The sequence below is a fragment of the Monodon monoceros genome, unplaced genomic scaffold (assembly GCF_005190385.1).
Source record: "Monodon monoceros isolate NGI ecotype Baffin Bay Population unplaced genomic scaffold, NGI_Narwhal_1 Super_Scaffold_7, whole genome shotgun sequence".
Classification (NCBI taxonomy): domain Eukaryota; kingdom Metazoa; phylum Chordata; class Mammalia; order Artiodactyla; family Monodontidae; genus Monodon; species Monodon monoceros.
The window spans coordinates 54091587-54112985 of record NW_021703784.1 but is presented as its reverse complement, the minus strand read 5'-3'; the positions used below and the strand labels follow the sequence as shown (position 1 = coordinate 54112985).

Genomic DNA, 21399 nt, shown 5'->3' with positions numbered 1-21399 from the left:
AGGGCCTCTGAGCTGCTAAACAACAGGGGCACAGAAAGCAGACTGTGGATCCTGGATCCTGGGGGATTGTGCCAGCACAGGGAACTGACCAGGGGAGGCATCTGGTGGGCCAGGGATGCCGGCTTCCTCTCATCCCACCCAGCCTGCGAGCCCGGCTCTTGCTGGGCCGGGTCCTCGTGGATTGAGTGAGCCAGGTGACCTGACACCACAGTCTGTCTGTGACAGGGGCTGTGCAAGGGCATCCTCTCGCCCTGGAACTTGCCGAATGCTCCGATGACCTAGTTGGCAGCTGTGTCCATGTTCAGCTGAAAACAGGAATTTCTGCCTTGCTGGGGGTCTTGGTCAGGTGAGCAAACTCCCCTGTTTGCCAGGAAAAGGGGTTAGGGGCCTGGTGGGCTCCCAGGTTCCCAGAGTCCTGGGTTGAGCTCAGCCCATGCTACTGCCCTCCTGCAGGCCTTCGGGCAGCACCTACTGTGTGCCAGGGCATTGCGTCACATACCCTCTCACCGCCTAGCCCCATCCATGAAATAGGCATTTCAGTTTTTCCTTTGGAGAGTAGGAGCTGGGAGCAGCAACTGGGAGGTGAGAGGTCACAGCCAGGGAGGAAGCTGGGCTGGAGAAATCTCCAGGACGCTTGCGGATAGGGGAGGCGGAGCTGGAGCCTGTGGGAGAGGAGGTGGAGAAGAGAAGGTTGGCACCTGCAAAGGGGGTGATGTCTGGGTGTCAGGCAGCTGAGAACGGGAGGCGGGGCCACATGAAGACAAGCACAAGGGGCTGCAAAGTGGGAGACCAGGGGGACCACTCCCTGCCCTCTAGACTCTGCCTCAGCCTGTTGCCTGACTCCCACCCCCACCCCAGGCGAGGCGGCTCTTGTCCCCTCCCCCAGAGTCCACAGCCCACACCCTCACCCTCCAACCCCCTTCTAAGAACCACGCATGCTCTTCTTCTGGCCCCTCTTGGTTCTTCCAAGTTCAACCTTGAACTGCAGCCTGGCCGCTCACTCTCAATCCTCCAGCCCCTGGGAGACCTTTAACTCTCTAGCCGGGGAGGCCTCTGGGTGTCAGGGTATCGGGGCTGGACGCTCAGGAGGGGCTGGGGCTGGAGACAGAGATGTGGGCATTGTCACAGCGATGGGGTGGCTGCGTCAGTGAGGGTGATGGCACTCCTGAGAGAAGCATCCTGCTGATCGCCATTCTGATGACGAGCGTGGAGTGGAGCCTGAGAGGAGGGCACCTAGGGTCCTAGGTGTCGGGAGAGTGTGCCGAGGGGGAGGTGTGGGCGATGGGGGGATAGAGGTGAGGGGCCCCGCAGCTTGGTGACCTCAGCTGGGGGGGGAGGGGGACTGCTGGAGGCGGCCTGGGACGGGTTAGGATGGAGGGGAGGGAGAGGAAGCTACTTTCCCTAGAAGTTTACCCATGAAGCAGGGAAAGGAAAGGGGAAAGTGGCTTAAGGGTCTCCTTACTGCTCGTAAGATGGGCAAGACTTGAGCACAGCTGAAGTCTGAGAGGAAGAAGCAAACAGAGAGGAAAGGCTGACGGAGAGGAAAGAGAGAAAATGGAGCTGCAGAGGAGGGAAAGGTGCTCAGCGGCTCCTGCTGGAAGTCACTTTTCTCAGTGGTGGGTGGGGAGTGGGGTTTGCTGAGTGTGAGGGGACAGAGGTGTGGCAGGGACACGATGGAGGCTGAGGCACCCGGGTCCAGGATGATGATGACCCAGAGCCTCAGTCTCCCACCCAGCGGTCCTCAGCCTGTCTCCCCAGGGGTTTGCCATGAGGCTTCAACGGCTGGAAGGGAAGTAGAGGAGGGCAGGGTTCAAGTGGACGCAATGATTACCCGCAGCAAGGAGGAGGCCGGCAGGCTGCACTGTTTCTCCAAAATCATTTTTTAATACATTCACGTGGGTTACACGAAGGGCTGGCCCCGAGGCCTGGGTTGTCGCCTGGGTCCTGGGGAGTGAGAGCAGCATTGTGTAGTGTTCTCAAAGGTCAGGCACGGAGGGGCCCACACCTTGCCCTCCAGGCCTGAGGAAGGGTGTCTGCAGTGAGCACCTGTGGTCATGATCCCAAACAGAACTGGACCCACCGGCTGCCCCACTCGCCACCAGGCTCTAGCCCCGGCTCTGCCGTTGACTCCCTGAGTCCTCGACCCGCTCTGGGCCTCAGTTTTCTCATCTGTAAAATGGGGTGGAGAGAGGGGCATTTTCATCGTCTCACACTTTACCGAGCACCATCGTGAGCCTGAGTGCGGGCCAAGCACAGGTAAGAGGGTGAAGACAATGACACAGGGTCCCAGGGTTAATCCCAGGGCTTCCTTTCTTCCCAGACGGCCCACGATTTCATGGGTATGAGAAACAGGGGGTTATATCTGGATGGGATTTTTTTTTTTTTTTTTTTTCGGTACGCGGGCCTCTCGCTGTTGTGGCCGCTCCCGTTGCGGAGCACAGGCTCCGGACGCGCAGGCTCAGCGGCCATGGCTCACGGGCCCAGCCGCTCCGCGGCATGTGGGATCCTCCCGGACCGGGGCACGAACCCCCGTCCCCTGCATTGGCAGGCTGACTCTCAACCACTGAGCCACCAGGGAAGCCCCTGGATGGGATTTTTCTATCCATTTTTCTAGGGGAAAAAAAAGTCCCTGCATGATGAGGACTAGTAAGAGAGTTTGGAGCCAGCATCACCTTGTGATGTGACAGCTGAGAGAGAAGGAAACCATTCAAGTCCAACCACCAAGCACCCCCCCACACCCCCTCAATAAGGTCTGAATCCACCTTGTTTCACAGGCTCTGCCACTGACCTGTGCAGCTCTGAGCAAGTCCCATTCTCTTCCTCAGTCTTAGCCTCCCTATCTGTGCAACAGGGAGGTTGGACTCAATGGTTTCAAAGTCCAGGCTATGCTCAAAGGAGGGAGAGGGAAGGAGGGCACGCAAGAGCAAGAAGAGAAAAAGGAGAGCCCGCCTAGTCTGCAAATGAGGGAAGAAGGGAAAATGAGGCACAGAAGGAGGAGAGGGCCTGTGGCTGCCCATCTTCTCTCTGCCCGCCTGGGAGAGAGGAGGGAGAGGAGCGGGTGGGTGTGCACGGCACAGGACGCTCCCGGGCCTTGTTCCTGTCCGCCTAACAGCCTGCAGCCCCTGCAGTGGCCAAGCTCAGGCTCTGGACTCAGGAGGATGTGAGTCTGGAGCTCAGTTCTGGCATTTCTTAGCTGGAGGTCCCTGGAGGGAGACTTTTGGAGCCTCTTGTAAAATGGGATAAAATACCAACCTCAGAGGGTTGTCATAAAGAGGCAGGTGCAGGCTTGGGTTTGTCACCACTGCCAAGTGTGGTGCAAAACAGAACCAGATACCTAAGGTTCTTACTCCTGGCTCACCAGCCAGGGTGAGACTGGGATGGATCAGGGGGCCTGGGCAGGGAGTAGGGGGGCTAGGGCAGTATCTTGGCCGGTGTGTGCAACACGAGAGTGCCAGGTAGGGAAAGAGCCTGCCCGGAGCAGGAAACGGAATGGTCCAGTGCTGGGCTGGAGCCCAGGGAGACCACCTCTTAACCAGGCCCTGCTGGAGCTGCCGCAGCCCGCCTAATAGCACTGGATCCAAGCCTTACTCAAGTGGCTCCAGCTCACTTCCGGTCACAAGCATTTTATGTTCCAGAGAAGCTGGAAGTCATTATCAGAAGATGTGACGAACAGTCTGCTTGGACACCTCTCAGACAAATCCTCTTGGTCGGCATTGCCTCTCTCTTACCCTGGCCCAGCAGGGGCAGGACCATCCACACTCAGCCAGCTGGGGCTGCAGAGCTTTGGAGCCCTGGCTTCCACACTCTGTGTGGTCACTGCACCCACCTCCCCACCCAGACTGGGCGATGCTGAGGGCAGGGATGTGTCTCATTCCCTGGCGTCCCCAGTGCCCAGGGCAGGGTGTGGCACAAAACAGGCGCCTGGTGAAGATGTGTTGATCCGATGGGTCATCCTTACACTCTGTCACTCCTGCAAGCTGCCCATCTTCCAGCTTCCGCAGCTGGACCACACGTGTGCCCTGTGAAGTGAGTCACTACTGATGCAGCAGGATACAGGGCAAGGAGCCCTGGGCTGGGACTGAGAGACCAGGGTTCTTGGATCCTGGCTCACTGGGTAATCTTGGGTCAGTCCCCACCCTTCTTCGTGCCCCTGGCTCCCCCGCTGACCTGGCAGGGTCCCCCGACAGAGCTGGTCTGTAGCCCCCAGCCTCTCTAGGCTTTGTACTGTTGGTTGAACTTCTGTCGGCGGACACAGCAGCAGGTGGCCAGCGTGGCGAGAAGGGCGGCACACACCAGGGCGGAGGCGAGGATGATGATGAGGTTGGCGTTCTTGAGCCCCCCCTTCTCACAGTCCTCAGGACGCACGTGACTCAGGGACACCTCCTCCTGGGAGCCGAAGCGGCAGATCAGGTCCTGGGTGGCGTCCACGTCCACACGGCCCTGGTGCAGCTGGGCCGCCAGCCAGCCGTTGCCGCAGCAGCTGAGGGGGTTCCCCTGCAGGTAGAGGCGCCGCAGGCTGGTCTCCAGGCCGCCCATGGCACTGCCCGGCAGGAGGCTGAAGCTGTTGTTCCTTAGGTCCAGCACCTCCAAGGACACAGCCTGCGTCCAGGTAGGCAGGCGGCTCAGGCGGTTCTCTGCCAGATTGAGCCGCTTGAGGCAGCTGAAGCAGGGCAGGTCCACCTGCAGGACGGCCAGCCCGTTGCCCTGCAAGGCCAGCACCTCCAGGGAGCCCTCCAGGCCCGCCAAGGCCCCTGTGGCCACATCCAGCCCAGGGTTGGCGGAGAGGTCCAGCTCAGTCAGCGGAGTGTGGAGGAAGGCACCTGCCCGGAGCGTCTCCATCTCATTGTCCGCCAGGTTCAGGACGCGGAGGGAGGAGACGCCAGAGAAGGCCACACAGCCTGCGGGTCCAGGCTCACCTGGGCCCCCGCAGGGGCTGACCCGGTTCCCCTGCAGGTTGAGCCTCTGCAGGCTGGCCAGGCCAGCGAAGGTGTACGGGGGCAGGTCCCGCAGGGCGTTGTCCTGTAGGAGCAGCGTCTGCAGAGACCCCAGGGCCCTGGCACCCAGCTCCAGCGTCTCCAGCGCATTGTGGCTCATGTCCAGGAGTGCGAGGCAAGGCAGGGAGCCCACGCGCCGGGCCTCAAAGGCCCGCAAGCAGTTCCGGCTGAGGTTCAGGAAGCGCAGGGAAGTCAGGTGCTCAAGAAAGCCCTCGGGGACGAGCTCAATCTCATTGTAGCTCAGATCCAGATTCAAGAGCTGAGACAGCGGCTGGGTGCTGGCGTTGCGGCCGGGGTTAGAGAAGGGCAAGGCGGACCAGCCCTCGGAAGGCGCGTGAAGGCCCTCGCCGCCCTGGGGCGGCCCCGCAGGGAGGCGGATGAGGTTGTTAGACACGTTCAGGTAAATGAGTCTCGGAAGTGCGGCCAGGTCGGGGAAGTGGAGCAGTTTGTTCTCCCGCAGGTCGAGCCAGGCGAGCTGATACTGGGCCCGGGGCTCCGGGGCTGTCTGAAAGGCCTCAATACTGTTGCAGCTCAGGTCTAGGACCCGCAGCTGCTGGAGGCTGAAGTCGGAGATGCAGGTGAGGGAGTTCCTGGAGAGGTTGAGGTGTGCCAGGTGGGGCAGGGCCTCGAAGGCTCCGTCCTCGATGTCCATCAGCACGTTGCTGTGAAGGTCCAGCCGCTCGAGCGCGGGCGTGCCCCAGAAGGTGTGGCGGCCCAGGCGCGTCAGGCTGTTCTCCGCCAGCGAGAGGCTGCGCAGGGCGGGCGCCTCCGCCAGCAGCCGCTCCGCCAGGCCACTGTACAGGCTGTTGCCAGACAGGTCCAGGGACGTCAGGTGTGGCAGGGGACCCAGACCCCCAGTGCTCAGCGCCGTGCCCACCGCCAGGCGGTTGTGGGCCAGGTTGAGGTGCTCCAGGTGGGGCAGGGCCTGGAAGACCCCTGGCTGGAGGAAGCTAATCTCGTTGGCGCTCAGGTCCAGGTGAAGAAGCGCTGTGTAGAAGCCCAGGGGCGAGGCCAGGATGCTCCGCAGCTGGTTCCCAGACAGGTCGAGGACCTCAATGTCCCGTGGGAGCACCGAGGGGACCTGGAGTAGGCCAAGGCCCCGGCACAAGACTTCCTTGTCCACCTGGGGAGGCGGAGGGCAGGGAGAGCAGCGGGCATTAGTGGGTGCTGTAGGAGGGGCAACCAGACACGTGCCTCTAGGAAGTATGACTGGAGCCGCCACCAGGCCTGGCCAGGCCTCTCCTCTGTCCTCCCAGCGTGCTCGCCGTCCTCCCCCCCAGCCTAATCACCCCATGTCTGCATGACCCCTACTCTGCTCCCTGTCTCCAGTACCCAGTACGGTGGTGCTGGCATCAGGGAGGGACTCAAGGAAGCTTTGATTGGTAGACAGACAGAGAGATGATAGACAGATAGAAGGACAAATGCACTAACAAAATACTCTATACTGATTATTACCCCATTTTAGAGGACACTAAGCCATGTATCACCTAGAGTGCCCCAGAGCCAGTGAGGAGCGGGGCCAGCTGGGACCCAGGCCTCCTGGTTCCACATCCCAGTTTCCTTCCATGGACCCAGAGAGTTAAATTTACCCAGCTGATGTTCTACTAGAAACCACTTTGGGAGAAATGTTTCCAAAAGGGGAAAATGCTATTTGCACTCCTGTCATCGGTGTTAATTTTGGTCTCTCACCCTCAGATCTCACTCAAGCCCTCACTCCATGGGGCAGAGCTCGGGTCCCAGAGCCTGCCTTCCTTGCTGACACTCACCAGATGACCTCGTTCTGCTGCTGCCCCCACCCCCACCAGTGGCTTCACTTTGCATGGTCCAGTCCAGATGGGCCCCTGGAGATGGGGTAGGGGGCAGGAAAAGATGACCAGAGTCTCAACCCACATTCTTTGATGACAAGACTGATTTTGCTGTGTCACATTACCACTCTGGTTTCTTATCCAGAATGTAACTCATCCTTCCCCAGCACCCATTCAGCATTTTATGTTTTATTTCGCATTTTCAGACCCCTGGTCTCACTGGATCTTCACAATAGCCTGCCCATCAAATCTGATCACCCCTCTTTAAGAAACCCAAGGTTAGAGAGGGGAAGGGAGGCCCCAGAATCATCCAGCTGGTGAGGAACAGAGCTGGCTTTTGAACCCCAGTCTCTTAACAACGAAAGACCCCACTTTTGTCCCTCCATCACATGTGCCTTCAGGGGTCAGAATTCTTTCCATGGAGATGCAATCTCCCTCTGTCTTTTCCCACACACCAGGAACCTCAGCCTTTCCCAGCGAAGGCTCTGGCTTCCATAACCACCAAGCTCAGGCCCACTCCGCCCTGGCCTCTCTGTCTCCACTGACCCCTTTCCGCCAGCCAAATGCATGGCAACTGTTCAAAAACTCCACTCTGACCGTGCTGCCCTCGGCTTAAACCCCTTCCGGGCAAAGTCCAGCACCCTCAGCAGAGTTCAGGGCTGTCTGTGGCCCCTGCTGACCTGTCCCCTTTCCTCCCAACCCACTCCAGCCCAGCCCACACCTGCCCACTGCCCACTGTGCCCTCCCACACCCACCTCTGGGCCTCCTCCTTGCTGTTCCCTGTGCTGGTTATGTTCTTCCCAACCAGATCAGCATGGTGAACTCTGTGTGCTGAGCTCCAAGGTCTCCTCCACCTGGAAGCCTTCCCTGACTGCCGGGCAGGTCGGGGCCTCCTCTGGGCTCTCACAGCCCCTGTGCTTCCTCTCTCATAGCTTTGGCCCCCTGAAATGTGACTGTTTGTGTGCAGACCTGCTAGACAGTAAGTTCAGGGCAAACAGGGTTTGACTGAGTGACTACTGTGGACCTGGGCCATAGAAAGTGCTCAGTATATTTTTCAGTGAATGAAAGAGTCACAGGCATCATCAGCTTAGTAAAGTCTGAGGGATTAACTGAGTCACCTTTCTGAAAGGAAAAGAAAAGAGATGATGAATATATTCAGACTAGAGCCAAAGACCGTCAGAGCAAAAAGGGTCCAGCCCACCCACTTCCCAGATGGGGAGACTGAGCCTAAAGATGGCAGTGACCTGCACGAGGTCACAGCGAGTCAGTGGCTGAGCCGACAGGGCAGGAACACCAGCCTGGGTGTTCCCCGCCTGGCCCAGCTCTCAGCTTCCTCCCAAGAGCTTCAAGGTGAAGCGGGGGGCGGGTGGGGGGAGAGGAACGGACTGCCCTCCATCAGGCAGTGCGACTCTTCCAGCTCCATGCGGCTTCCAGCTCCACGGTACTGCCCTACTCAGAGGCCCGAGGACACCCCTGCAGTTGGGCACCCGTGCAAACTGGAATCCCACCCCGGCCACCCTGCCAGACCTGCTTGGCTCCGTGCCCCTTCCTCCCTCACAACCGTCTCTGCCAGCTGGGGCCACTGGGCACAGCCTCCCTATCCGTATCCTCAGCTCCGCAAACCATCCTGATTAAAGAAGAAACAGCAAATGAACACAAACACAGTGTGTGTTGGGGGATGGGGCTTAACCCACCTGCAAGCCCACACCCCGTTTCACCCCAGAGGTAATACTCAAAGGCTCCCTGGGGTACCAGCTCCTGAGAGCTGAGCCGGGACACAAGCTGGCCAAGTCCAGCACCTAATCCTGCTTTCTGCCCAGTGCCCAGGACCCCTGTCACAGAGGCCCAGAGGGACTGCTACAAGGCACAAGGCAGGGCTGCCCAGCTCTCCAGTCCAGTCTAGGAAGGAGCTTGAAGGCGTGGGCAGCTCTCAGAACCCCATTTGTCGGGTACCCACCACTCCCTGAGCTCCAAGCTGAGTGACTTATTTGGGGAGGGGTCTCGGGGGCATCAGCCCTTAATCAAGTTCAGAGCTTCCCCGATGACCCCCTGTCTACTCTCTGGTATGCCAGGACTCCACTGTCCAGCTTTTTTTTTTTTTTTTTTAGAGGGAAGAGGGTGTCACTCATCACCATTTTACCACCTGCACATAGAAGGGAAGCAGGGTAGGGAGAGTTACCCGGCAGCGGACAGCATGAGCTCGGGAGAGATGGGTTCGAATCTTGGCTCTGTTACCTCCTATCAGTATGACCTTGTGGGTCACATCTCTTCTCCCAGCCTTGGCTTCCTTGGCTGAAAAGAAGAGTTTTCTCTCATAAAATGAGAGAAAGCCCTTAGCGTGGAGCAGGCCCCTTGTTAGCCCTCAGCACGTGGCAATTCATTTTTACTCTTTTGAAAAGCATCAAAACCGCTTGCATGGGAGTTCAGAAATTGCTTTCCTGCCTGTTACCTCATTTGCCCCAAATCCAAAGCCCACCCAGTTCCCCTCTGCCTGTTGGGTGGCCCAGACCCTTTATCTCTCTGAGTCTATTGCCCCAGGTGGATGTGGGGCTGCATCTGGTGACGTCTGAGGCCTTCTCTGCCTGTTATTCTGGGTGCTGGGAATCCCAGAAGGGCTCCAAGGAGTAAGAAGTGAGGTGGCAACAGCAGGACACTGCAAACCCCAGGGAAGGGGTGCAGGGCCCTGGCTGCCATCTCATCCAGCCTCCAAGAGCAGCTGCCCATCTTGTGCCAGGTGGGGCCACTGGAGGGCCAGTCCCTTCCCCAGCACAAGCTCTGGTCTTGACTTCAATGATTGCCCAGCCTTACGAGTGGACATAGAGGGTTCCTTTTCTCTGTACCCCACAGGGTCACAGTAACCTCAGGGCTAGTCTCCCTGACTCCTGGCAGAAAAATGGAACAAAGTGAATCAAACCTGGTCGCTGCCCTTGAGAAGCTCTTGGTCTGGTAGCTGAGACAGGTGTGGACCATTCAGCAACTACCCTATGCGCTCAATATTGAGACGGAAGGAAGCTTAGGGCTGTGGGGGCCCCAAAAGGGGTCAAACAGAACCAGGTCGGCCTGGAAGGGGTCAGGGGAAGCTTCCTGGAGAAGGCAGCATTTGACCCCGGCACTAATAAGTGAGAGGCATCACAGCAGAGATGTGGCAGATGGGCTCGAGTTAAGGAGCCCAGTTAGGAAAGGGGATTCGTCCCCCGAAGGGGCCTAGTACAGAAGAGCCTTTCCCAGATGCCCACTCCAAATTCCCCACACATATACCTATGCCTCGTCAGCCAGCTAGACCCACTGCCCTTTGGGGGCAGCTTGAAGGGATAGAGTCCAATATTGGCCCTAGTTGAATGACCTTGGACAAGTTACCTAACTTCTCCAAGCCTCAGTTTCCAACTCTATAAAATTGGAATAATGGTACTTACCCAGCAGGATTAACAGTAGACAAGGCATTTAAGCATTCTAGTAGGTGCTCATTAAATGCAAGGTTTAAAGGCATTAAATGCATTCCCCTTCCTTTTCTGACCCCTCTAGCCTCTGGCTTCTGGGGCTGGGGCAGTAGAACACCCCCGGGCAGGGGGTAGGGGGAGACAGGGAGTTCTCCCTGCCTAGGCAGAGCTTCTTACCTTCTTACAGGGCACCTTGTCTCGGTGTTGGGAGGTAGCCAGGCCCAGGGTCAGCACGGCCAGAAGCAGCAGGATCCGGTGGCTCATGGCTCTGCACAGGGCAGGAGGAAAGGGGAAGGCTGTAAGACCACAGGCTCCTTCCCACCGCTGCTTCCTGTCTGTACCTGCCCTCAGGGAACCCCAGACCGCAGCTGTAGCTGGACCAAAGGTGCTGTGAATAGGGCACCTTGTGAAGGAGATGGGAAAAAGGGCTGCAGCCCATCACAAAGGGCCTTCAGTGCCAGGCCAAGGAGCTAGGCCATTACCCTGGACAAGAGTTTTTAAGCAGTGGGTGACATGGTCAGATTTGGGTTTCCAAAGACCCTACCTGGAAGACAGCCTGGAGGAGGTGAGCAGGAGGGAGAGGGACCCAGGCCAAGGGCTGCCCTGGCCAAGCTCAGGGCTGGGGTGGGGTGAGGTGGGGAGCTCGGCCTCTGACTCCAGTTCCACCCAGGCCACAAGCAGGTCCCCCCATCCTAGCTCTTCAAGCCCCAAACGGTATTCCTCAATCCCCCCACCCGCAGACCTTTATTTTGCCCTTTCTCTTTTGATTTTCTGGTTGTCGAGTCCCAGCCATTGTTTGAAGGTTGGGCCTGGAGCCTTGACAGGAAGCCCCGCCAGGAGGCCTGCCCTGCCCCCAGCACTGCGGGCTGTGGACTTCCCCAGGAACAGGCTGCCAGGCCCTTAACTTTCACTGAAGCCACCGCCCACACAGTGGGACACCCAGGCATGCTGGGCCAGCCCTTCTCTCTATGAGCAGCGGGGCTGAGGTTGAGGGGGACCACAAAGCCCTCAGGAGGGTCACATCCCAGTGCTGCTAGGGGCTCATTCACTGAGAACCTGGGCCAAGTACTAGGAATACACAGCTCAATCCATCAATTTCATTCATTCATTCATTCATTCACTCACACCTTTACTGAATGCCTCCTCTTGTCTGGTTCTGTCCTGGGAACTGGGGACACAAATAAAGGCACAGAAGAGACCATAATACATACAAAACATTAACAAGGAGAGACACATAATGCCCTCCAAGAGCAGTGGACCCAGTCACCCACACCAGACTGCTCCCTCTGTCTCCTCCACTTACCAGCTGTGTGACTTTGTACAAGTCACTTCACCTCTCTGAGCCTCAGTTTCCTCTTCTGAGGCTAATGCCAACCTTGAAGTTTTGTTAAAGATCAAATGAGACATATTCTATGCCACTTACAGAGCCCTCATTATGTACCAGGCACTCTTCTTGACACTTTACATGTATGAACTCATTTAATCTTTCCAATAATTCAACGACTTGGTTCCATGATCACCATTCCTACTGTGCATACAGGAAAACTGAGGCTCAGAGAAATTAAGCAACATGCCCAAGGTCACACAGCTAACAAGTGGCAGGCCCAGGAAGTCGGGCTCCTGGGTCTGTGCCCTTAACCTCTACACTATAAGGTCTCCTGCAGGTGATCAATAAATAAGTGCTGAATTGTGACTCTGAGGGATGTTTTGGAAGAGGCATTTATAGAACCTTTATGGCTGAGTCTTTACTGTTAGAACCCATAAACATCCTTGCTATGAATTTTAAATGAAGGTGGGTGCTCTGAGGTCCTTTCTGGTTCAAACAGGCAAAGGCCCGAGCCGAGCCGTGTCTTTTAAGCCCTGTTCCCTGGGTTCCCCCGGGGCCATGGACCCCCTGCCCCACAGATGTCCTCCTCTCACCTGCATTACAGGTTGGGTTTTCACAGGAAATTTTGTTCTGCTGTTTAAAAAGCAGAACATCACCACCCTTTTGAATGCTAGTGTACTCAGAACTGAGTGGAAACCCCTCAGCGGGGCTTCGAGGCCCTTGGGGAGTGCTCCCTGCCCAGCCAGCTCTTCTCTCCAGCTTCATTTCTCACTGTCCCTCCTCCCACTCTGTGTTCTGGAAGCCTCATATTTCCTTCAGTTCTCTGAGCATCTTTTCACTGCCCCAAACCCTCACTTCCTCCCCTATCTTGTGCTGAATACCTCCTCATCCTTTGGTTCTCAGCCTAGATGTCACCTCCTCCAAGAAGCCTTCTCTGGTTTCCCAAGTCTGGCCTATATATTGGCACCGAGCACTTCATCACTCCGTGGTTCCCTCCCCTTTACCACCCCCCCGCCCTGCACCACCACCACCATGGGAAGTGCCCCCAGGGCAGAGGGGCCGCACTCTCCTCTGGGAACCATCTTACACTGTGCAGGCTGGGGAAGGCGCTGAGAATTGACATGAGGCGCCTCGGTGACATGGTGACGCTGGTGAGAGCAGTTTTTCTCCTGGACTCTCCCTTCACCTCCCTGCCACACTCCTTCCCCCCATCAGCGGGTTCTGTCTGCTTTCCCTAAAACACAGACTCTGGATCTGCCTACCTCCCTCCTCCATCACTGCCACAGACTGAGGCACCACCACGACCCTGGGCCTCGACCCCAGCAACAACCTGACCTCTTTTAGTCCGTCCTAAGCATGGCAGCATGAGTGATGTCTTTAAATCATGCATCAGATCATGAATCTCACTGCTTGAAAACCTCCCATAAAATCAAAGCTTATACAATCTCCTCTCTGACTCCATCTACCATGTGCTCTTCCCTCACCAAATTCTAGCTTTCTCACCATCCCTCAAACACAGCAAGTGCATTCTTGCCTCAGGGCCTTTGCCCTTGCTGCTCCCTCCACCTGGAATGCTCTTGCCCAGATCTGCACGTGTTTTATTGTTTTCCTCTCATTGATCATTTCCCGATCGTTTATTTCTTATTCTATGAGAACAGGGATCTATTAAGCGGTGCTCACTAAAAGTCTACTGAACAAACAGCAAAGTGAGGAGTAGCAGTCCACGGCAAAGGGCTGAGTGGTGAGTGTGAGGTGAGGATAAGGAAGGACCTGGATTAGTTCTGAACCTGAGGGCACTGCTGCCCAAAGGGGCACTCGTTTCCCCCTCCCCTGCCTGCCAAATTCCACTCTATCCCTGAGGTGAGCATCTGAGCCTCTAGGAGGGCCCCTCCCTGCAGCACGTGGAACTCCACCCTGCCATCTAACAGAAAGGGGCCCCTCGGCAGTGGACACCCTTGAGCAGTGCCCTAGACACAGTGTGGAGAATTTGAGGGTTACTCGCTCTCAAGAGGGACGATTGGGATAATTGAGACCCAGGCTCCCATCCAGACTCTACTGCCCACCAGCCCTGCTCCCTGGGGCAAGTCCCTTAAGCTTTCAGGGTCTCAGTGTCCCATCTGTAGGGCAAGCAGCCTGGTTCCTGTTTTGCCACTGTTTGACCCCAATGGTTGTGATGACCAAGCTGAGAATGGCTGTGAAGGCACCCTAGACACATATTGTCTTTCCCAGCTGGGACAAACCCACAGGGCTGAGCAGCCCAGGCGAGGTAAGGAGTGCTGAAGAGGGAGGCCCCAGGCCAGCAGACAAGTGGCCTAGGCAAGAGGACGCAGGAGACATCTTAGGACACTGACTGGGGGGGAGAAGTGCCAAAGAATATCCGTGTGTGTGCGTGTGTGCATGCACACAATGTGGGGAGAGAGAGAGAGAGAGAGAGAGAAATGGGGCAGAGGGCAACACCTACTACCATAATAAGCCCACCCCTAGTGTTTAAGGATGTTAGATACTCTTCTAAGCACTTGACCTATATCATTTCATTTAATTCTCACAACAAGCCAGTGAAGAAGTTACTATAATTTCCATTGCACAGATGAGGACACTGAGGCTCAGAAAGGTGAAGTGACTTACCCCATAGTTACCCAGCTCATAAGTGTTTTGGGATTTAGCCCCAGGTCTGTATGACCCAAATGCTGTGTTTTCTCCAGCACGTGCTGAGCTGCCGGCCCCCTATAGAGTTTGTCCATGAGGAAGATAAGGCTCAGAGAGGTGACTTACTCAAAGTCACACAGGCAGTAAATGGCAGAATCAGGATCAGAATCCAGCCTGTCTGCCTCCAAAGCAAATGTTTCCACAACACCAGGCCAAGATCTCCCTCTCTAACCCCCTCCAACCAACCCCCAACCCCAGCAGACAGGCTCACAGTGCTGGGCTCTAGGGTGCTCCTCTCCCTCCTCTCAGCCTGGATCACTGGCAGAGCGGGGTCCTGGGAGAGCTGCTGTGGACGTTCCCAGCCAGCAGTGAATCACTAAGGGCAAGCCCCATTCTGGAGACATGTGCATCCCACGGGGGAATTAGACCTTAACCCAAAGGAATGTGGCTGTGATGGCGGAATTTCAGGCAGCTGAGGGTGGGGGTGGGGGTCCCTCACGTCTTACCACCCATGAAGAAGGCTGGCTGCGGAGCTCCTTGGAGGGAGGTGGGTGCCACCCCCCCATCCCCGCCCCTAGAGATGGGCAGGCTATCTGGTGCGGTGGGATGGGAAGACTCACGCCCGGCCAGGGTCAGAGGGCAGTAGCAGACCAGATTCAAATCCCGAATTGCCCTTGACTAGCTGTGTGTTCCCTGCTCAAGTGCTGGCCTTTTAGCGCTTGTTTTCCCATCTGTCAAATGGGAACGCCTGCCTCGCCCTTCGCGGGAAAGATCCGCTGAGCTAGGAGCCTTGGAGACTTCTGGAGTCAACCCTGGCTCCACGCGCAAAGCAGGGGGCGGTGGCGGGAGGGGACTGTTGAAGTTCCGCGTCTCGATGGACTAGTCCCAGCCCAGCTCCGCGCCGGGTGCTCGAGAGGGGCGCGGGACCGCCGGTTCCCCGAGGGGGCCGGCCAGCCTCGCCCGCTGGGCGGCTCCTACCTGGCTCAGCGCGGCCGCCGCTCCTCTCCCGGGCAGCCCCGGCACATTTTGCGCAAACCTGCCCTCCCCGTCCCACCCCGCGCCAGACCCCGGGGTCACGGCCCGAGGAGGCGCACGGCCGCTCCACCGCCCCACGGGAACCGGACCCGCGAGAGGGCAGCTCGGCCTCCAATTTAAATACCTCTCCCGCCGACCCGCCCCACCACGCCCCCCCCCTCGGCCCAGCCGCGGGGTCCTAGCGCCGGGCCGGCACGCCCCCGTGTGACTCGGTTTATCCGGAACCCGCGAGGGGGTGAAGCTTTTTCTTGACGCTGAAACCCGGACTGGGAAGGGGCGGGTCGAAGTGGGCGGGATGAAAGGGCGGGGATGGAGAGGGGTCGCTAAGGAAGCGCTGTGCCAGCCAGGCCGCCCCGGGCCGCCGCACGTGCAGTTCGTGGCCCCGCGGGGTCCAGGGCGGCGGGTGGCTCTAGCAGCCGCGGGTCCGCAGAGGAAATCCGGCCTGGCCCCGATTTCCCCCGCTGTCGCCGCCGCACTTAGCCGGGGAAACAGGAGAGGTGACACGGCGGGGCTGAACGCGGAAGGAAATGACCCTTCGCTGGCCCTGGGGTGGCCACAGAGGGGGTTCCCCACACCGAAGCCGTCCCATCTGGTGAGTCCAGGCAGGTCACTTCTCCTCTCTAGACTGTGCTCTAGTGTCCAGACTCTTCCTCCTTCATCATCTCCTGGGCCCTTAAGCAGCCCTGTGAAAAGGTCCCATCAAACCCCCCAGAATTCAGGTGGAGAAACAAGCTATGGATGGGGTCATCGAGTATAAATAAAAATCACTTGTCTGGGACTAGTAAGGTCCCCATTTATATTTAGGGAAACCGAGTCTCAGAGAGGTTAAATAGCCTATCCAAAGTCACACAGAATATAAGAGACAGGGATTTCCCCCAAGTCTGTCCACAAAGCTAAGCCCTGCCCAAACTGGGTACACTTTTCCAGCACTATGTTAGTCAGGTTGTCTTTGAGTGCTGTGCAAAAAGTAGCACGGTGGTATTATTGTCTTTTACGTGGAAGGTTGAGGCGCATCTTCCCCAAAACCACGTCCTCTTCTAGATGCCTTGGCCCTGCCAGATCACAGCTACCCTGCCCTGCCCTGCTGGGTGTGGACCTGAGGAAGGGGAGCCTAGGAGAGGAGGGTCACAGCTGTCCTTCAGGCCCTGGTTCCAAGGGTAGAAGAGAATTCCTCCTCCAAAATGTTTCTCTTCCGTGATGGTCACCGGCCCTGACAGTGGTACAGCATGTCCCATTTTACCGGTGGGAAAGTGACCACCCAAAGCTTAGTGGTAAATCAAGATGAAGCTAGACTTAGAAGCTGGGTTCCCTGAATTCTATATAGATGGCAGCTGCATTTCCTTTCTCCCATCTGGCTTACTGTGGGGACAGGCCTAGGGAGATGGGGACAGCTCAGAGAAGACAATTTGTGACAGCTAGGAGGGCAGGGTGGGGGTGGGGCAGGGCCTAACCTAAACTCAGAGGAGGAGATCAGGGAAAGCTTTCCTAAGGAGGGACCTGAGCTGCTATGAGGGCATAGGTAGGAAAGGTCACAGGACCTGGGAAGGGTGTCCACACCTTCCTCTCCCTCCCAGCCACTGGGAACCTCAGATCTATGCTGAGGGAGGGCCCAGCTGGTCATCGCAATGCCCTCTCCCCACCTCGCCCGCTTTAGTCCTCATCTGGTCAAATGGAACCTCAGTTTCCCCATCTGTAAAATGGGAAAGATAGTAGCTTCTTCTCGGGTTGGTGCCCAAACTAAGAATAACGGACTTAGCCTGGGGCCTGTACCCAGTGGGTGTTAGGCAACTTCTGGCTGTCTTTATTGTGGCGATTAATGATGCCTCTGCCACACCCTGTGGGCTTCCTTTTCCAGATCCTTGTCCAAGGGGCCAAATGTCCAGGAAGTGCTTCGCAGCAGCCCTGCAGCATGGGCAGAACATGGCTGAGTTGGACTCAGACAATTCCTGGGCTCTCCCACCTGACCTGCTCCCCCCACATCCAGCGCCACCTCACCCTTCTCTGAGGTGCTGTGGGCAGAAACCGCTGGGCTGGCGCAGAGCTCTGGCTGGGGCTGGGGTAGGGCGGGGCTGGGGCTATGGCGGGCTCGGGGGAGAGCGACCTGCCTCCCACACACCCCCAAACGCTGCGGTTGTGGTTAGTCAGTTCACAGGGGTCCACTTCACTCAGTGCCTGGATGGGGCTCCCCAAGAGTTGGAGACAGATGGGCAACCAAGCGTGCCTACCCGCTGCAGATGCCTCTTGGGACTGGGGGCTGAAATCGGGAACCCCACGTGCTCAACGCCCCTTCCTTCACCTTTTCACTTCTTCAGCGTTTGTGTTGCTGTGGGACTTTTGGCAGTTTGCTTGATCTTTCTGACCTCAGTTTGCTGATCTGCAAAGTGAGACTAATAATAACACCTGATGTTCTGGCTTGTTGTGAAGCCCAAATTGCAGCAACGTGTGTAAATACCTGGTCGGGGGCCTGGCCTGTGGTTCTTGCCCAGGAAACATGACCTCCCTTCCCTGGCAGGTCCCGGAATCAAAACATACAGGACCTACCCTTGTGGAGCTCCCAGACCAGATGGGAGGCAGATGGGAACATAGGATGATGGAGTCCAGAAAACTCAAAGGCCAAGTCCGGGAGCCGGAGCTGGATATGAAGAGGGAGGAGAGGTGAGAACTGAGCAGGGTTGGATTTGCCTGGTAGCCATGTGGAGGGTGGCTTTCTTTTAAAGGCCACCAAACTTTCCATCCAATGTTGCTTAGCGCCTGCTCGCACCCCTCCAGCAATGGGGCGTTCTCCTGGACAGCTCATCAATGGGAGGCTCATCTTCACTGTGTTGGTATTTTTGCGGAAACGCTTCTGTACCCTCATGCATCTGTCAGTGAAGATAGGGGACACATCTTTTCCTGTGTCTTCAGGACTACCATTCTGAGATGAGAAAACCCTCCCAGGCACGAAGACAGGCTCAAGGCTCCCTGCGGGGGGGTTTCTTAGGCCAGGCTGATAACCAAGGGTCCCAAGTAGGAGTGAGTGCCCAGGAAGGCAATGATGTGCACATCTCATCTGACCTCGGACAAGTCGCTAAACCTCTCTGAGCCTTGCTGGCCTCATCTAACTGTAGAAATGGGGTGGGAAGGACCATGGCACCCTGGACCCCCAACTTAGTTTCTGCTGCTCTTTTTACTGAACGCCCACTGTGGGCCAATCCTTTATCTCATGTGGCAAATCAGGATAAAGATAGCCACAGACAGCCTCAGGTGTCTTTAGTCTCAATTACTGACTAAGAAACTGAGGCTCAGCGAGGTTAAGTAACTGGCCCAAGTCACACAGCTTGAGAGCCAGGAATTGAGCCTGGGTCTCCAGACTCGCAGACTCCCAGACCAGATCTCAGTGCAGGGATGTGGCTCTCCTCACTCCCTGCCCCTGCCCAGCACCTCTGTGGGCCCCCAGGGAGTCAGGGAGTTTCCTCATCAGCCCCTTTGGGGGCCCTGCCTTCTGTGGCAAAACCCTGGGTTCCCCAGTTCTTCTCCTGCCCACCCTCCCATGCTCCCTAGGGCAGCTAGGTTTAGACGAAACCAGCTATGGGCCACCTCCCAGAGGGACAGTAGGATAGGAGAGAAAATGCTTGGTGTCAGCTGTAGGGAGTTTGTGAGCCAAAAAGCCACCTAGGGTGCTTGGGAAACAAACGCTGATAAAGAGACAGGTGGTGTTTCCTTTCTTCTGAGGACTAGCTTACGTGTTTAATGGGTATAATGAGGGCTGCAGGACCGGGCATGGTGCCAGGTAGTTTACTTGCACTGTCTTCTCACAGCCACCCGGCTAAAGGGGGCTATTGTTCCCCCCCTTTTACAGAAGAGGGACCGAGGCTCAGGGATCCTGTGACTTGCCCACAGTCACACAGCTGATAGAGCGGGGCACGGCAGCCCTTCCCACCGAGCCCTTAGACTCCAAGGCCCTCATGCATGTGGCCAGCGACTGGCTTGGCTGGTTTCTGCTCTCAGCTGGGGCACGAGACACCCCCTCCCTGGGCGCTCGAAGCCATCAATGCGGGGGGAGCGGGTGCTGTGTACCCCTTGGCCACCACACGGGAGGCTCTTGGCTCTGAGTCTGGTTAGTGAGACCTGGGGCTGAGGAGTCTGGAGGCTCCCGGAGGCCCCAAGGGAGAGGGGGGGATGTTAGGTGAGAAACTTCGAGACTGGGTGAAGAGGCAGGGCAGGATCAGAAGCGTCTCCACAGCTTGACTGTGCTGCTCCATGGACCGTGAAACCACAGCCCTCTGCAGGCCTCAGGCTGCTGGGAACCTGAGGGTTTGTCCCCTTGAGCCACACAACTTTTTCATCTGTTTTAACCATCTGAAGCTTAAACCCCATGAATCCTTTTCTCGATGATCCAGGGTTATCAGGATGGGCCTTGGTTAGGGTCTGTGATGTCATAAATGTCACGTCCAAATGAACACATCAGCAACAGAACCGAGCCGGGGTGAGATAGCTGCACACACACGAGTGCCCCCGAAGGCAGCGTTAATTAGAGGCGAGGCTGCTGTGGGGTGGCTTCCCGCCCCCGCCCCCACAGGGGAGCTGGGTGCCCTTGGGCAAGTCATTCTCCCTTGGCGGCCTTGATTTCTCATCTGTCAAATGGGGACAGTCATTCTGTCGACTTCAGGGGGGTGTTGAGAGGATGACATTGTAGAAAGCTGAATGGAATGGGGACTGGGTCAAAATGACTGACATGGCCTTCCTCACATGAAAGCCTGTGACTCAGTGGTAGACTGAAGGGACCTGTGGGCAGAGGGAGCGCCCAGTGATGGGAGACAATGACTCGGCGGGGGCTGAGTCAGAGGGACCATAGCGCTGTGGGCTCAGGACCCAGGGCAGAGGTGGGTCCCAGGCCCTTCGGGGGAAGGGCTGTGACCCAGATAGGACAACCCATGGTGGGGGGCCCCTGCCTCTAGGGGTTCCCTGGAGGTCCCTTGCCAAATTCCCAACCCTTCCAGACTTTGGGATCCCCACTGTGCTGGGCTCCCGCAGGCTATAGGCTCCTGTCTCCCTCCAGGTGGTCAAAGCCCCAAGGCCTGGCAGAACGTCCAGAAACTGGCTCGCCTGTACCCAGCCGATTCCCACAGATAATGGTCACCTGCTGAAGTTTCAGACACTCCTTCTTGCCTCCTCTACTTCCACTCCCGGAAGGACAGCAGATTCTAGGCCCCGAGGGCACAAGGTCACACGTGGGGGATTTCCCCAGCCGCCACCCTGCTTTCCTTCACTTGCCTCACGTGAGGGACTCCCAGTTCACAGAGCAATCTTTTCGGAGGCCCAGTTCCTCTCAAACTTTAGAGGGTATCAGAATCCCTGAGGGCTTGTGAAGACATACTGCCAGGCCCTACCCCCGAGAGTTTGGTTCAGTAGGTCTGAGGCGGGGCCCAGGACCTGCATCTTGAGCCACCTCGCAGTGGCACTGATGCTGCCAGTCCGCAGGCGCCCTTTGAAAAGCGCTGCACCTGCGAGGGCGTGGGGCGGCCAGGCTCCGTGGTCCTTACGTGGTGAAATGGAGGTAACACGTGCCCCTCCCCACTGAGTTGCCGAAATGAAGGGATGAAACATGAAGGTTATGGTTAACGGGATTATGAATCTTTCTTACCATGAGTGAAATTCTGAGACCAGTGTGAGTCCTCTGTACTTTTAAGTTGAGAAGGGGATGGGCTGGCCCAGGCAGCTTTCTAATGCAACTTTCATGTTGTAATCCATTTAATCCTACAACACTCAGTGAGGTAGATATTATTATAATTATTACCTCCATCTTACAGATGACATATGAGGAAACCCAGAGAGGTTAGGTAATTAACTCAAGTTTGCACAGCCAGTATGGATGAGTCCAGACAGTGGGGCTCCAATGCCTCCCCACTTAATACTCTACTGTATTGTCACATGATGGAGCATTAATTAGCTGAAAGAGCAAGTAATCTAGGATTTTTTAAATTTATCATGACATCCCCTGTGTGTAGAGTTGTATTTTCCCCCCTCTTGGGTGGGGTGAGGAGGGACCTGAGGAGGACAGAACCGAGGAAGAGAAGCAGCCCAGATTTCAGAGAGGGACTCACCTGGGTTCCCGTCCTCACTGTGCTGCCCACTGCTGTGGGACTTTGGGCTGGTGGCCTCACCTCTCTGAACTC

The 21399-nt window shown here is 57.0% G+C and overlaps 1 protein-coding gene across 6 annotated transcripts; it reads right to left on the bottom strand.

Annotated features, from left to right (window-relative positions):
- Window positions 1-1862: 1862 nt before the first annotated feature.
- Window positions 1863-21399, bottom strand: LRRC32 (leucine rich repeat containing 32). Of its 6 annotated transcripts, XM_029208257.1 has the most exons (4): window positions 15188-15217; window positions 10979-14637; window positions 10414-10504; window positions 1863-6117 (listed from the first exon to the last, which is right to left on the bottom strand). In XM_029208257.1, the coding sequence occupies exons 3-4, from the start codon at window positions 10498-10500 to the stop codon at window positions 4213-4215; spliced, it is 1992 nt and encodes a 663-aa protein (XP_029064090.1). In that variant the 5' UTR covers window positions 10501-10504; window positions 10979-14637; window positions 15188-15217; the 3' UTR covers window positions 1863-4212. The 6 variants fall into 6 exon arrangements, 5 of the variants coding, with proteins under 5 accessions (XP_029064090.1, XP_029064091.1, XP_029064092.1 ...); XM_029208258.1 differs by lacking the exons at window positions 10979-14637; window positions 15188-15217 and adding an exon at window positions 21328-21399; XM_029208259.1 differs by lacking the exons at window positions 10979-14637; window positions 15188-15217 and adding an exon at window positions 17786-17798.